This window comes from Cicer arietinum, chromosome 5 (genome assembly GCF_000331145.2).
Source record: "Cicer arietinum cultivar CDC Frontier isolate Library 1 chromosome 5, Cicar.CDCFrontier_v2.0, whole genome shotgun sequence".
NCBI lineage: Eukaryota > Viridiplantae > Streptophyta > Magnoliopsida > Fabales > Fabaceae > Cicer > Cicer arietinum.
This window is the reverse complement of record NC_021164.2, coordinates 3,363,994-3,377,028: the sequence shown is the minus strand read 5'-3', so window position 1 is coordinate 3,377,028 and position 13,035 is coordinate 3,363,994. Positions and strand designations below refer to the sequence as shown.

The 13,035-nt window shown below is 29.0% G+C and overlaps 2 protein-coding genes across 2 annotated transcripts; one reads left to right on the top strand and one right to left on the bottom strand.

Moving 5' to 3' along the window:
* Positions 1 to 1,533: 1,533 nt before the first annotated feature.
* On the top strand, positions 1,534 to 4,800 carry LOC101515436 (uncharacterized). The gene is made up of 2 exons (XM_004499555.4): positions 1,534 to 1,763; positions 4,522 to 4,800. Exons 1-2 carry the CDS (start codon positions 1,612 to 1,614, stop codon positions 4,583 to 4,585), a joined length of 216 nt encoding a protein of 71 aa, XP_004499612.1. The 5' UTR covers positions 1,534 to 1,611; the 3' UTR covers positions 4,586 to 4,800.
* Positions 4,801 to 8,255: 3,455 nt separating this feature from the next.
* Positions 8,256 to 10,932, bottom strand: LOC101515768 (60S ribosomal protein L11-like). The gene is made up of 5 exons (NM_001279232.1): positions 10,854 to 10,932; positions 10,640 to 10,747; positions 10,505 to 10,547; positions 9,431 to 9,626; positions 8,256 to 8,581 (listed from the first exon to the last, which is right to left on the bottom strand). The coding sequence occupies exons 1-5, from the start codon at positions 10,854 to 10,856 to the stop codon at positions 8,386 to 8,388; spliced, it is 546 nt and encodes a 181-aa protein (NP_001266161.1). The 5' UTR covers positions 10,857 to 10,932; the 3' UTR covers positions 8,256 to 8,385.
* Between the last annotated feature and the right edge of the window lie 2,103 nt (positions 10,933 to 13,035).

Here is a 13,035-nt window from a genome sequence, read left to right as displayed (position 1 = left end):
ATGTTTAAAAAAAATTCAAAAATATTTTCAATTTTTTTCTCAAAAATTTTCGAAGAACAAAATGATTTAAAATATTTCTTATATTTTTCTAAAAAAAATCAATACCTTTTTTTTTCGAGAAAGAGAAATTTTAAAAAATTTCTTTGAGAAAAAATCTTAATTGAGATTAAAAAAATATAAAATTAAATTTAATTAATTAGATTATTTTAAGTATGTGATCAATTCATAAATTATTTCAGTGATTTGATTTTTTATTGATGCAATAAAATCCAATTTATCATTTAATTAAATGGATATTTTATACACCCATAACTATAATATAGTATTGTATTTATATCAATTTTCAAATAACATAAACTTATTTAATATCAATATATAAGAAAATTTGGGTGTTTTGGAGATTTTTTATATTAATATCCTACTTTTAAAAATTTTATACAAAATTGTCCTACATTAAAAATAAAATACTAAATTATCCTTTTTTTTATTTTTTATTTAACTCTTCAGGAAGTCACTCCCTAGCCTTGCAATTTGGTGAAGAAATTGTTTTTTAAGTCCAGAAGGTCGCAACCATGTAGTGATGTAAATGTTTTTTTTTTACCCTTTTAATAACTGAGTTATTTATTATATAATAAATTAAAATATTTAAAAACTCAAAATAGATAAAAATAATTCTATTTTATTTTTAATTCTATTTTATTAACCACTTCCTCTTTTTTTTTTGTATAATAAATAAAAATAATTATAATTAAAAATAGTAAATTATATTAATAACATGAAAATAGAAGAAAAAAACATCAAATTGAAAAGAAAAAAAAAATACATCAAATTTTAAAGATTACACTCATAAGTTGCATGTACGAGACTATAACTGAGAGATGAAAACCAAAAACTCGTATGAGTTTAATCTTTTAAAATTGATGTATTTTTTTATGTATTTATTTTTTTTCTATTTAATATATTTTGTTTTATGTTATTTATATAATTTATTATTTTTAATTATTTTTATTTTTATTAATTTTTAATTATTAGATCCAAAACAAAAGGAGAGAGTAGTTAATAAAATAGAATTGAGCGGCTACTTTATCTGTAAAATAAGATATAATTATTATATTAATATAAATTTATTTATAAAATACGACAGAGTTGTTGAAATAATATAATACGTTATTTATTTTGACACGTTTAATTAATTATATTTTTTTCTTAAATTTAATATATTTTATTTTATTTTACTAATAATATTTTAATTTTTTAAATATTTTAATTTATTATATAATAAATAACTGAATTATTAAAATAATAAATAAAAATATTTACATCACTACATAGTCGCATTCTCAGTATGCAACCTCGTATTAAACTTAAAAAAACAATTTCTTCACCGAGCGGCAAGGTTAGAGAACGACTTCCTGACTTATAAAAAAAAATAAAGCAATTTGGTATTTTATTTTCAGACAATTTGATATAAAAATTTAAAAAGTATGATATTAATATTAAAAAAAAAACTCCGTATTTTAGCCTTTTATATTAGCCCAATGGGTTTGGGCTTGTCTATGTGATCATCTTCTTCCCACAACGTACCCATATCGAGAGCTGAATCGAGCACCAATGGGTTTGACGAATTTCGTTCTCACAGTTGCCGGTGTAAGCGCCGTCGTGCTTCTTCTAAGAAGCGACGTTAGAAAATCAGCATCAACATTCAAACAAAACGTCAAACACATTCGTCACTGGCTCGAAGAAGAAACCGCTAATTCTGCCAAGTGAGTTTTACCCAAAATACCCCTTTTGTATCTATCTTCTTGTTCGTTATAAAGTTTCCATTTTGGTTAATGGGTTCACTTCGTTTTTTGTTTTCGTCCTTGTTTCCACTACTGGGTCTTTGTTGTTGTCCTTTTTTTCTTTCAATTTTTGAAGTTTTTACAACTGAATATGTAGTTGAGTAAGGTTTTAATTCTGGAATTGCATCTAAACCAGTCGGCATCGGCATGGGTTTTAAATTGTGGTCTGCAACTTTAATTGTAGTAGCAATATTGCGGATTTTGAAGTTTCAGCATATGTATTGCAATATAAAGGTTCCAGCTTGCCATTGCAACCGCAATTTAAAATCATGTTAGACAGATGCTACGACGGACCATCTACGATTGATGACACTCCTCGAAACTATAAGTTAATGGTTGAACTGATACCAATTAGGTGATTGTCTCAGCTGTAAATACGAGGAGAGTTGTTAACTTATACTGTCGATTGTTGCTAGAGTTTCGGGTGATGTTTAAACACTAGTTTAAAGTGGTTCACCTTAGAATTTGCCTATTTGAACATTAAGGATGTGTTTGGTCTAGGATTTTGAAGGAAAGGGAATGGAAGATTAAAAAAAAGAAAATCAATTTTGAATTAAGAGAGTTGTACATTGTTTATAAATAATCATAAACTAGAGTTAAAAAGTGCAAATTAGGATATTTTAAGTCTGTAATTGCATTTAAACAATTCATTAGAACATTAAGAATAAGTTTGATGGGATTTTCAATGAAAAAGGAAAAGGAGAAGAGGAGTATATTTTTTTGTGAAGAGAATTGGTCATTGTCTATAATCATAATAAATAAGAATTAGAAATTAGTACTTTTTTTTTTTTTTTAATTTCCTTTAGTTCACAAATGATTAAGTTAGACAATATTTAGTTCAAATGAATTTGTCCTCCAAAATCATTCAAGCACATGGTTAAGGGGATTGTGTTCCTGTAAGCAGAAACACATTTTCTTGATTGGAGGTTCATTTTGAGTTTGCTAATGTGCTGGCTCAATTAAAAATGATTGCTTTAGGCACAGGAAAATTGTTTATGTGATTGGAAGGTGAATGCTCATCCGCCCCCTGATTTTGCCTCTCCACCCCCAAATACACTACTGGAAACTAGGATCCGGTAGTGTAAACTGTAAAATACACTACTCTACCGGTAACTAGAATCTGATAAAAAGCCAAAAAATGGGGGGTTGGATGAGCATTCACCGGTATGGAATTAGAGCTTGTAAGTAGTGTATGTAGATTGTAGGAACTAGAAATTTTGTATTGGTTAAAAGGTTTATGTTTTTTATTTTCTTCCTTTTCTTTGACTTGAAAGATTGATGAGAATATGAGGTATTTTTTGTGTTTTAAATCTTAATAGTTTAGACATATTGAGTATGCAAGATGCCTTAGTCTTATGATTAATAAGCTTCTAGAGTTGTTTTGGGTGATATGCATAAGTTTTGGTTTGGTGTTGAAGTTTATATTTTCCTTTTTCTGGTATGATCCGCAAACTTGTTAAATGGATTTGATCGTTTGGACTAAATTATGAATTATTTTGAGTTCTTAACAATCAACAACTTAATGTGAATTGGGAGAACTCTTTTGGCAATCTTAATGTTAGCTAGAGTAGTGTTGTCAATTGAAGATCACATAAAATAGCGGTTTGTTCTAATTTTTTGCTATGCTATAGTGCTATAGCGATGCAATATGGCTTTTTGACAACACTTTGTACTAAGTAATGTATCAAGGAGCAATAGCAATTTGTTCAAATTCTGTTATGCCATAGCACTATACCGCCACTATAACAGCTATTTGACAACTTGAGCTAGAGTTGTCGATGTTTACAGACTATTAACTGATATAGATCTGCAACCTTCCTGCTTGATTGAACAGAAAGAAAAAAAAAAAACCATTGGAGTTGGTTGGACCCATCATTTTTTCAAAAGAAAAGTACTAAGATTTTTATGTTAATTTATTGAGTTGGTTTAAAATTAGTAGGATTTCAAGTCATCACATGAAAAAGAGTTTGTTACTTTTTTCAAATGATGTTCTGGTCCATATAGTCAACCCTAAGAAAATTATACTATATGTTATGAATTTTTTAAATAATGATTTAATGAGTTGGATTCATTGATTGTTCTCTTTTGTGTGAATGTTTGTGCAATGCTTCATAATGAAATGAATTTTTGACATGTCTAATATTTATAGAAGTTCTCAAGATTTGTGAATTCTTGTGTCAACTATTTATAAACGCAGTAGAATGGTTTTGTTAGGAAATTAAATCGCACTGAATTTTGGCTAGTTTAATGCCTACCTATTGAAATCATGATTTATTTTATTTATAGAGATAAAAGTGTTGAAGTAGTTACTTGAATGCATCATTTGATTATTATGATTTTGAAGTTTATGTATTCCTTTGTTTCTTGTCTTCCACTCTACCCCCATAGTGTTGATGTGGGTAATGTAATGTTTATTTATTGAGTTTAATTTTGATACATTCTCGGTGAAAAAAGTTTTACACTGTCAATAAATTACAATAATTCATTTGTATGACATTTGAAATAGTTATAATTAAAGTCAAATGTTTTTCATGATCTAGTGGTTATGATTGATTGATAGTGTAAAAAATCTTTATGCAGACGGTGTATATGAATTACGTCTTTATTGATTAATAAGATTATTAGATAATTCATTAATAGGTGTTGTAATATGATTTATGATTTTCGCTATTTTTTTCAGGGAAGTGAAGAAATCCATTCCAAAAGAAGTAGAATCAAAGGTTCCTCCAAAAGACAAGGACTAGTGTTTCTGCTGGTAATAGGATGCTTAGCATTGTAATTTTGTTTTTCTTTATGTTTCTCTCTCATTGTATTTGAACACATACATGTTTTTTTATCTAAAATAAAATTTCCAGTGATATATGTTCATATAAAGTAGTTTTTCTTTGGGTTTCTCTTGGTTTTTGAAAGACCCTTATATTCATATACATTTCTATGAATAAAAAGAAAATTATTGTTATTCCACATTCTCAGTTTGTTGCAGAATTGTGTGATTTGTTTGCCGAAAATTGAGAAAGCATAGACACAAACATTGAACACGATACTGACACTGATACATATATATAGGTACAAATTTGAGAATATGAAAGTGATTAAATGTAATCACATGTGTCAAAGTTAGTGTCGAACAATGATGCCATTAAACACCAAACTGGACTTAAATCTGAAATTGAAAAATAAAATCTGAAGTGTCGGTGCCAGTTTCTGAGAATTATCTGGTTGTGTTAACTTTTGCAGAATAAAAATGTGAACTTGAGTGCAATTTTTTGCATTAGTGGAAGATCATACACTATTCGACCAGAAAGGCTTAGATCCTTTCATGAATATCCTTTTTCTCAAGGCTGCAGCTAAATTTATGGTTTATTTTTGTCAGTGTGACAAAACTTGAATCAATGTTTGGACACACATTACAATAGTGATTCTTGTGTCTCTAGGCAAATTTACCCTGATTTATAAGAAGCGAGAAATTAGAGAGGTGGGCAAACGCACGTCATCAACCTGCTTCTCAAACCAATCTAATCCACTAAATAGTAGGTTGGTTTGGTTTTGCAAGTTTGTTTGGGTTTGAAATTATTGTAACCATTGAGTTTGACAACTTATAATTAAATATAAAAAAAATCTTTGACAGACATACAAAAATAAGTTTCTCATATAATAATCATGATAAATAATTAACACATGATTTTTTTACTTGGGCAAAATTAAAACAACCAGATCAAGGAAAATTACAAGGTTTCCGGTCATGATATTTAATGTGTAGAGACAGGGATAATTTTTTCTTTAAATTTTGAATTAAGGAGAATGATTCAATACACAAAAGTAGTAAGAAAATTATAATTTAATGATGATGTGTATAGAATATATTGGTTGAATGATATTTATACAAATCTATTCTTGAAGATGTATATTATTAAAATTAAAATTTTATTTATTATTTATGTTAATAATTTGAATGATGTTAATTAATTCATATATTATTATTTTTTAATTATTATCCTCGAATATGTAATTTCTAACTATTTAAAAAAAATCATATCATTTCTAATAATAAAAAAAACATGCATCTAGTCTATCTCACGTGCAATTGATTAACAAAACATAACATACAAAAATAAAATGATACGGACTTGGCTAATTCTGAGTCCTTAATATTAGGCTTCTTATTAAGATAATTTTTTTAAAATTTCAGTCCATTATTTCATTATTTTTTGTAAATTTAAGAGAGGAGACTCATAGGGCTTATAGGCCCAAGTGACCATGTATACGGAGTCTCTGCTTTCACTCCTTAGCAATAACGAGCAAGTTTAAGAGGATGACTCGAACAAGAGCAATGAGAATGTAAAATATTCTCCTTCACAATTTTATGATATTTATCTTCGGATCATGAGCTCGTTACGGATACATTTGTAGGGTAATGTGTCTTTGACTACATTTTTTATGAGTCAGGATACCATATGAGCTGATGAAATATGACATGATATGTTTCTTTGTCAACTATTTTTAATATCTTTATCGGAAACATAATATTGGCAGCATTGTTTGTATTATTCACTGTTATTTATGCATATGTGCAATTAATTGGATTGAGTTTTAATGTATGTTGTGGTCAATGCTTGAAATTCTTTTATTTGATAAAAATCAAAATGATTATTACGCGACTCTGACTCAAAGCACTTCAATAGAAATTTGATCGTGGTCACATGTATTTAAAGGAAAAAAAGAAGGCTATTTTATCTGATTTGAATAGAGTCTAATAACTTAAGTTGTTGCCCTTTCTCTGTTTCAAACCGAAAAAGAAAAAAGAAAAAAAAAAACAATTTCAAATTAATGAGCTAGACGTGAATTTATAAAACTTTAGATCGCAACAGACATCAAAATTAAATCATTCTATGATCCTAAATAGTGCTACAAATTACAGCTTAAAGTCTAGACACTTTATGCAATGAATAAAACAAATATTTATTGTGGAATAAAAGTAATTATCAACATAAACAAAATCTATCACATGTCATTTTCTGAACTTAAGTTTGCAGAACTATATCAGTAAAAAATACAATTAGAGGAAGCATTGTTTTAAACTAGAATAAAACTTATAGCTATGTATAGAAACTGTGACTTGGACAATGAAAACACGACAAAAAAGTAGTTCGATGGCAGATTGAATGAAGGAACATAGTATAGAAGGGCTCATTCTTTCATTGTAAACTTTATGTGGGAAAGGCATGCAAGCAGTTTTCTAAAATTAATTTCCACTCCAGCTGCTTTTAGGCATACATTCTCTTTGGTCTCCATCTATTGAATTTGGCTTTAACTTGATATTAGCTATATTAGCTCATGCATGTGTGAATTGTTATTGTATCATGCTAGTGGAGGTGTACAATTTTCCAAATATTATCCAATTATTGTGTCCCTATATTTCTAATAAAAATGAGTTTGTGGAACATCTTCTATTGTTCTTGATAAACAGGCCATGGACCTTAATGGTGACATAACATAATTGATAATATTAGTGGAGATTGACCCCAATGTTGTCCACATCCAGTCACCTTAAGGGACATAACTGTGTGTTATTTGAAGTTGATCTAATTTTGATTTAAATTTGGCCTAAGGTTAATGGTGCTGGTTTTCCTATTTAAACTTGCTGATTTAATACATCACTCATGCAGAAGATTTTGAAATGCTTTCTTTTTAGTTTGATGATAGACTGCTATCATACATCCTTAGATATAGGACTGAATAGTCGCTGCCTTGTGGTTTTATTGAGAAGGAGTATTGCAGCCTGGAGGAATGATTTTAAATTGATTTAGGGTTGAATAATTTACAGGTTTGAGCTCAAGAATGTTCATGGAGACTCAAGGCTGAGTCTAAGAACTTAAAAAGTCATATAAATCGGATTTAATGTTTTTATTATTTATTGTAAACGAGTCAGCTTGACAAAAGTACAAGTAAAACATGTTCAATCTTTGTGACATGTTCAGCTTCATTAAAAAAACAGCCAAATCAAATTTTCAAATGAAAAGTGGACTAAGGATTTAAATTAAAAGTGATTTAAAAGAAAAACTTTTTAAAAGAAGAAAAACAAAGTGACCTCTATTTGCATATACATTATCTTTAGAATATCGAAGCCTAATCTTTATTATTATTTGATCTTTCGGGTAGATCAATCAGGACTGCAGTCAATTTTTATTCGCATGGTATCTGTTTTTCAAATTTTCATATTTACAATATGAAACAATAATTTTTAATATAGCAGCTATCCTAAAATGAAAAGAATTTCCAGAAATTAAGCTACTTCAAAACACCAATTCCAGAGGTGGAACATATTCGATGAATAGATAGATTAAAACAAAACTAAATCAGTGGTCTCGCAAATCAGTATTGATGTCAAAATTTAATGATATTTAGAAGAAAAAGTAAACAAACAGCTTAAGTAACATGTAGAGAGTAACATTCATACCAGTGAAGAAATAAGTTACAGATTCAAAAAACATCAAACTACACTCAACAAAATTTAGAACTCGTACTTAAGAATGGCCTGATTCAACTAAACAATTGCCTGCGACTTGTTTAGGATCACACCTTCATATTTAACTTGGAACCACTTCATGGCATCGTCCTTTGTGACACGATGTTGGATTCCAACACGTGCCTTGCATCGGCGACGACGTCCAACACGATATCCAGGACGCTCCAAGACAACATAGAAATCCATACCATAGATACCAGTGGAAGGGTCGTACCTGAAGAACAATTTTAAAAATCAGTATGGTAAAAAGTCATCATTTGAATTATAAGAGAACTACAACAAACATAAAAGATACACAGGAAAAGGAATTGATACACAAAGACAACCATTGATTGAATTCCTTACTTTTTGGAAACTAAGGGTCTTAGTAAGATGAACTACATAATCCAACAGAGTTAGAGCCAGTTCAGATAAATTTGTTCATAAATAATTAAATGAAAAAATGGAAGAAATAAGATTGAAACAATAACCATAGACATTCTAACTAACAACTTCTAACTTAAGTTGAAAATTTCTGCTCCTCATTAAAAAAAAAAAATATGTGCCTTATTATCTTAGAATCTATCAACTTCTTGGAAACTTATAAACTTCTAATAATTCTTCAATGAGTAAGAAACTAACGCTTATTTCAATTAAAAAAATCCTATGAACTAGAAGTTATTCAATAATGGATCTTTTTAATAAATATTATAAAACGCTTTCTTAACAGGCTGTGTAATAATCAATTCCTACTGAATGCACAGTCACTAGAAAGTTTCCGTCAGAAAACCTAAACAAATTAGTATTGGTACTTTTGTGGAACAAAGCATGGTTTAAAGTTTCAAATTGAAACATGTGATGCTGCAACAACATCTCAGTTGCAGCCGCCACCACAAACTGATGTGACCCGATCAGATTGCAAATTAGTACACACTGATTAGTAGCTAAAAGGAAGAGCCAGCTATGAAATCTTCATCATAATAATATCAGAATATACAACTCCACATATCATCAAATATCAAAAGCAAAAATGTCAAACAAATAAGGCTTCTTCAACATAAAATATAACTGTTTTTCAGCTTACTTGATTCCCAAATCAATATGCTCCTGAATACCAAAGCCAAAACATCCGGTATCACTGAAGTTTCTCCTCAACAACTCGTACTCCTTGACCTTCAAACCACTCTCCAAAAGCTGCATTGCCTTGTCACCTCTAACAGTGACATAGCAAGCAATCTTTTCATTCCTTCTGATACCAAAGGAACGGACAGTGTACCTAGCTGTTAACAAGCACAAGAATAAAAGAAGAACCAATCAGAGCACAACCTTGAGCCAAATTTCCAAAATACAAAAGTAAAAAATGCAGTGTATTGGTGATTGCCATAGTAAAAAATGCAGTGTATTGGTGATTGCCATAGTTAAGTGTTACTGATTGCAGATGGCAAATCATGGAGGGCAGGCTAAAATCCAATATATTAAGTCACCATAAAACGAGATGGCACCGCCGTTCATCAAATATTGGCCATAGACATCGGCAAAAAATGTTCACTGCAACCCTCGATGGCCGCTATTGATAACACTGGTATTTTGTCAACTGAATAAGTGTATGTTCTTTACTTATGAAAACATTTGTCCAAGTTCATAATTGTTTTGAATATAACAGTTAAAGGAATGTGATTCCAGAAAAAAATAATTATTACATAAGAAATTTATGTTTAAAAAAACACAACTTTTGTTAGATTCTAACATTTTTTGTCTACAAGTACTTGTAGAGATGTGAAAATGTTCATGAAAATTTTTCTTTCCCAAATCCAGAGTTGAAAATTAACTCAAAAAGTGCTTACATAACCTTACAATTATGCCATTAGTTAAAGCCCAAAAAATAACCAATAATAATCTATATAGCATCAACACTAGTACGACACTACCATTTAGATAGTTAAGTTCATTTACTTCCATAATTTTATTCAATTACTTCAATTTTCTCGAATTATTAACTGTGTATACTTTTCAATGTCAGTGTAGTGTTAATGTTAGTAGATAAAAACTTAAGCAACCATTGCTACAGAATTATTATGTTATTCACACTCAAATTACATGTAAAAATCAATCAAAAGATAAGCAACAAATAATATACAAAATAAAAATAAAAAAGTACCTTTGGAGAAAACAGGGGTTTGACCACTAAGCTGTTCAAGAACCTACGAAAATAAAATAAAATAAAAACAAGTTAGTTATCAAATTGAAAGAAATTAAAAAAATGTGAAAACGATAAATGAAAAAAAAAAAAAACCTTGGCGGCTCTGGTGAGACGATCTCCACTTTCACCAACGGAAATATTGAGAACGAGTTTCTGAACTTTGATTTCCCTCATTGGATTCGACAGTTTCTTCTCCGAAGCCTATAATAAATTTCATTATTCCTCAAATTCATTTCGTTCAAATAATAATAATAACATTGAATATAATGGAATAGAAAAGAAGAGAGAGAGAGTTAGTTGAGTTTACCATTTGGAATAACTGTAGGTGTAGAGAAACGGAGCGAGAGGTGGAAGAAGGAGTGAGTGATGAGTGATGAGGCGGCAACACTCACTCATATATCGTTGGATTGGATTCGAGGTGGAAACAACCCGCTATTAGGGTTTTTAGCTTTTTATCGATTTAAATGACAACTATACCCTCTCCTCTTCTATTTTCTTTTGCTTTTTAGGTTAATTATAAATAAAACTTGTAAATAGACATTCTATAGTATACAATTATTTTTATTGATATTCAAAAAAAAAAATATTGGCTAAATTACATTTGTGGTCCTTTAACTTAATTTCAGGTAACGTTTTAGTCCTTTATCTTTTTTTTTTTCCGACTTGGTCCTTTATTCCTTAAAATATCAAATAAGGTATGAAAATATGAGTTTATTTGAAGATTTGCGTTACGAATTTGATGAAATTTGTATTATATTGAAGAATATAATTAATTTTATGAGTTTTGATTGAATTTTTTTTTTGAATTTTTGTATAAAAAAGGATATCATTGTTGAAATTTTAAAACATAAAATATCAAATTGTCGCTTAAAATTAAAATAAAGGACCAAGTCGGGAAAAAAAAAAGATAAAGGACTAAAACGTTACCTGAAGTTAAGTTAAAGGACCACAAATGTAATTTAGCCAAAAACATTTAAACACACATTTGATATTGTATATACTGTTTGTCGTATTTATATGAAGAATAGTATTATTTTTCAATGTTTTTTTTATAATTGAGATATTTTTTGTGACATATATATAAACTTATATTATTAACCACTTTGAATATTTTATGAGCCATTACATGTAAGAAAAACAAAGAAAGAAAATTGCGACAATCTCCATATAAGAATTGTTTGTAGAAGAGAAATTGATTGCTCTGACAATGCTGAGAAGGTCTCTTTTAATCACGATGCAATTAAAACCCAAATCAAAAGAAGCGTCATTTGAATCTCATAGTTTTAGACACATCAAAGTTAGATAGAAGAGTAATTTTTCAGGTTGCTGAAGCTAAAAATTCAAGAGTTATGTTTCGTGACTAGATTATTTTTATTAGTTATGTGTGTATAAAATGGTTGAAAGCCGCCAATACACATAATTTTCCAACTTTCGAAATGGTTGAGTAATTTTACTATTTTTAAATTTTAAAACAATTTTGATTTCGACAAAATTTTTAATTGAAGTTCTAGGTTAGTTGAGACTTTAGTTTGATGTGAGAAATATTATTCTGAGTGAAGAATAAAGAAGTTTATTATTTTTAATAATCAAGTTAATCTCATCATAAAAATAATTATTGACATAAATTGTCTGCAATTATTTTCTATTAACTTAATGCATTGTCAATCGAGAAGATTGACATTGTTCTTTGTTGATGAATGAGTGATGTGATGTGATGTGGTGATGAATGAGTGGTGTGATGTGGTGTGGTGTGATTATAACTAAGTGTCAAAAAGGATAGTTGCGACAATTTAGGATTAAGTTTAAGTGAGTAATTATTTTAGTTAGAAATATTTGGTAATTAATTTAGAATTGAGAGAGTAGTTTAATTAAGGGAAGGAAAAATAAATTCCACTATCATCATCAAACACCATCACTTTCATTTTTTTCATACTTCATCTTCTATTTCTCTTATTCTCCCTAAAACCTTAAACTTTCCTTCCATTTTTGAACTTCTTCGAGACTTCCAATCACAAAACCTCCAACTACAAAAGTATTAAACACATCGAGTGAGGCTCTATTGAACTAAGGATCACTAGGTGAAAAATATTTTTCCTTTCTTCTCTCTTGAAACCCACGAATATTTATAACGAGGGAGAGTGTGTGATTTTTTTGTTTCATGTTTCCATATTACTTGTTTGCTGTTGTTAATGTTTAAAATGAAAAAAAAAAAAAAAAAAAACACTTCCCACCCTTTTTCACTCTCAAAATTGAAAACTCTAAAGTTTGGGATAATATTTTTGTTGATTTTGACTTTAAGTGTTTTGTATAATGTGAAATTTGTGTGGTATGTAACTTAAATAACAAGAAAAGAAACAAAATCCCCAATGTTTTTCAAAAGGGGTCGAAACTCTATGTGTTATATTGAGGGTGGGGGGGTGTTGTTATTTCTTAGTTATAATCTGATTAGGACATGTTGTATAGAGTCATTATGTAACACCCCGATTTTC

Excerpts from the sequence above, each read along its gene's own strand:
- LOC101515768 (NM_001279232.1), bottom strand. Across the intron at positions 9,627-10,504 it reads AACCCCTGTTTTCTCCAAAG|CTAGGTACACTGTCCGTTCC; the intron begins GTACTTTTTTAT and ends GCTTGTTAACAG. Across the intron at positions 8,582-9,430 it reads CATATTGATTTGGGAATCAA|GTACGACCCTTCCACTGGTA; the intron begins GTAAGCTGAAAA and ends ATTGTTCTTCAG.
- LOC101515436 (XM_004499555.4), top strand. The coding sequence starts at position 1,612 with ATGGGTTTGACGAATTTCGTTCTCACAGTTGCCGGTGTAAGCGCCGTC. Across the intron at positions 1,764-4,521 it reads GAAACCGCTAATTCTGCCAA|GGAAGTGAAGAAATCCATTC; the intron begins GTGAGTTTTACC and ends TATTTTTTTCAG.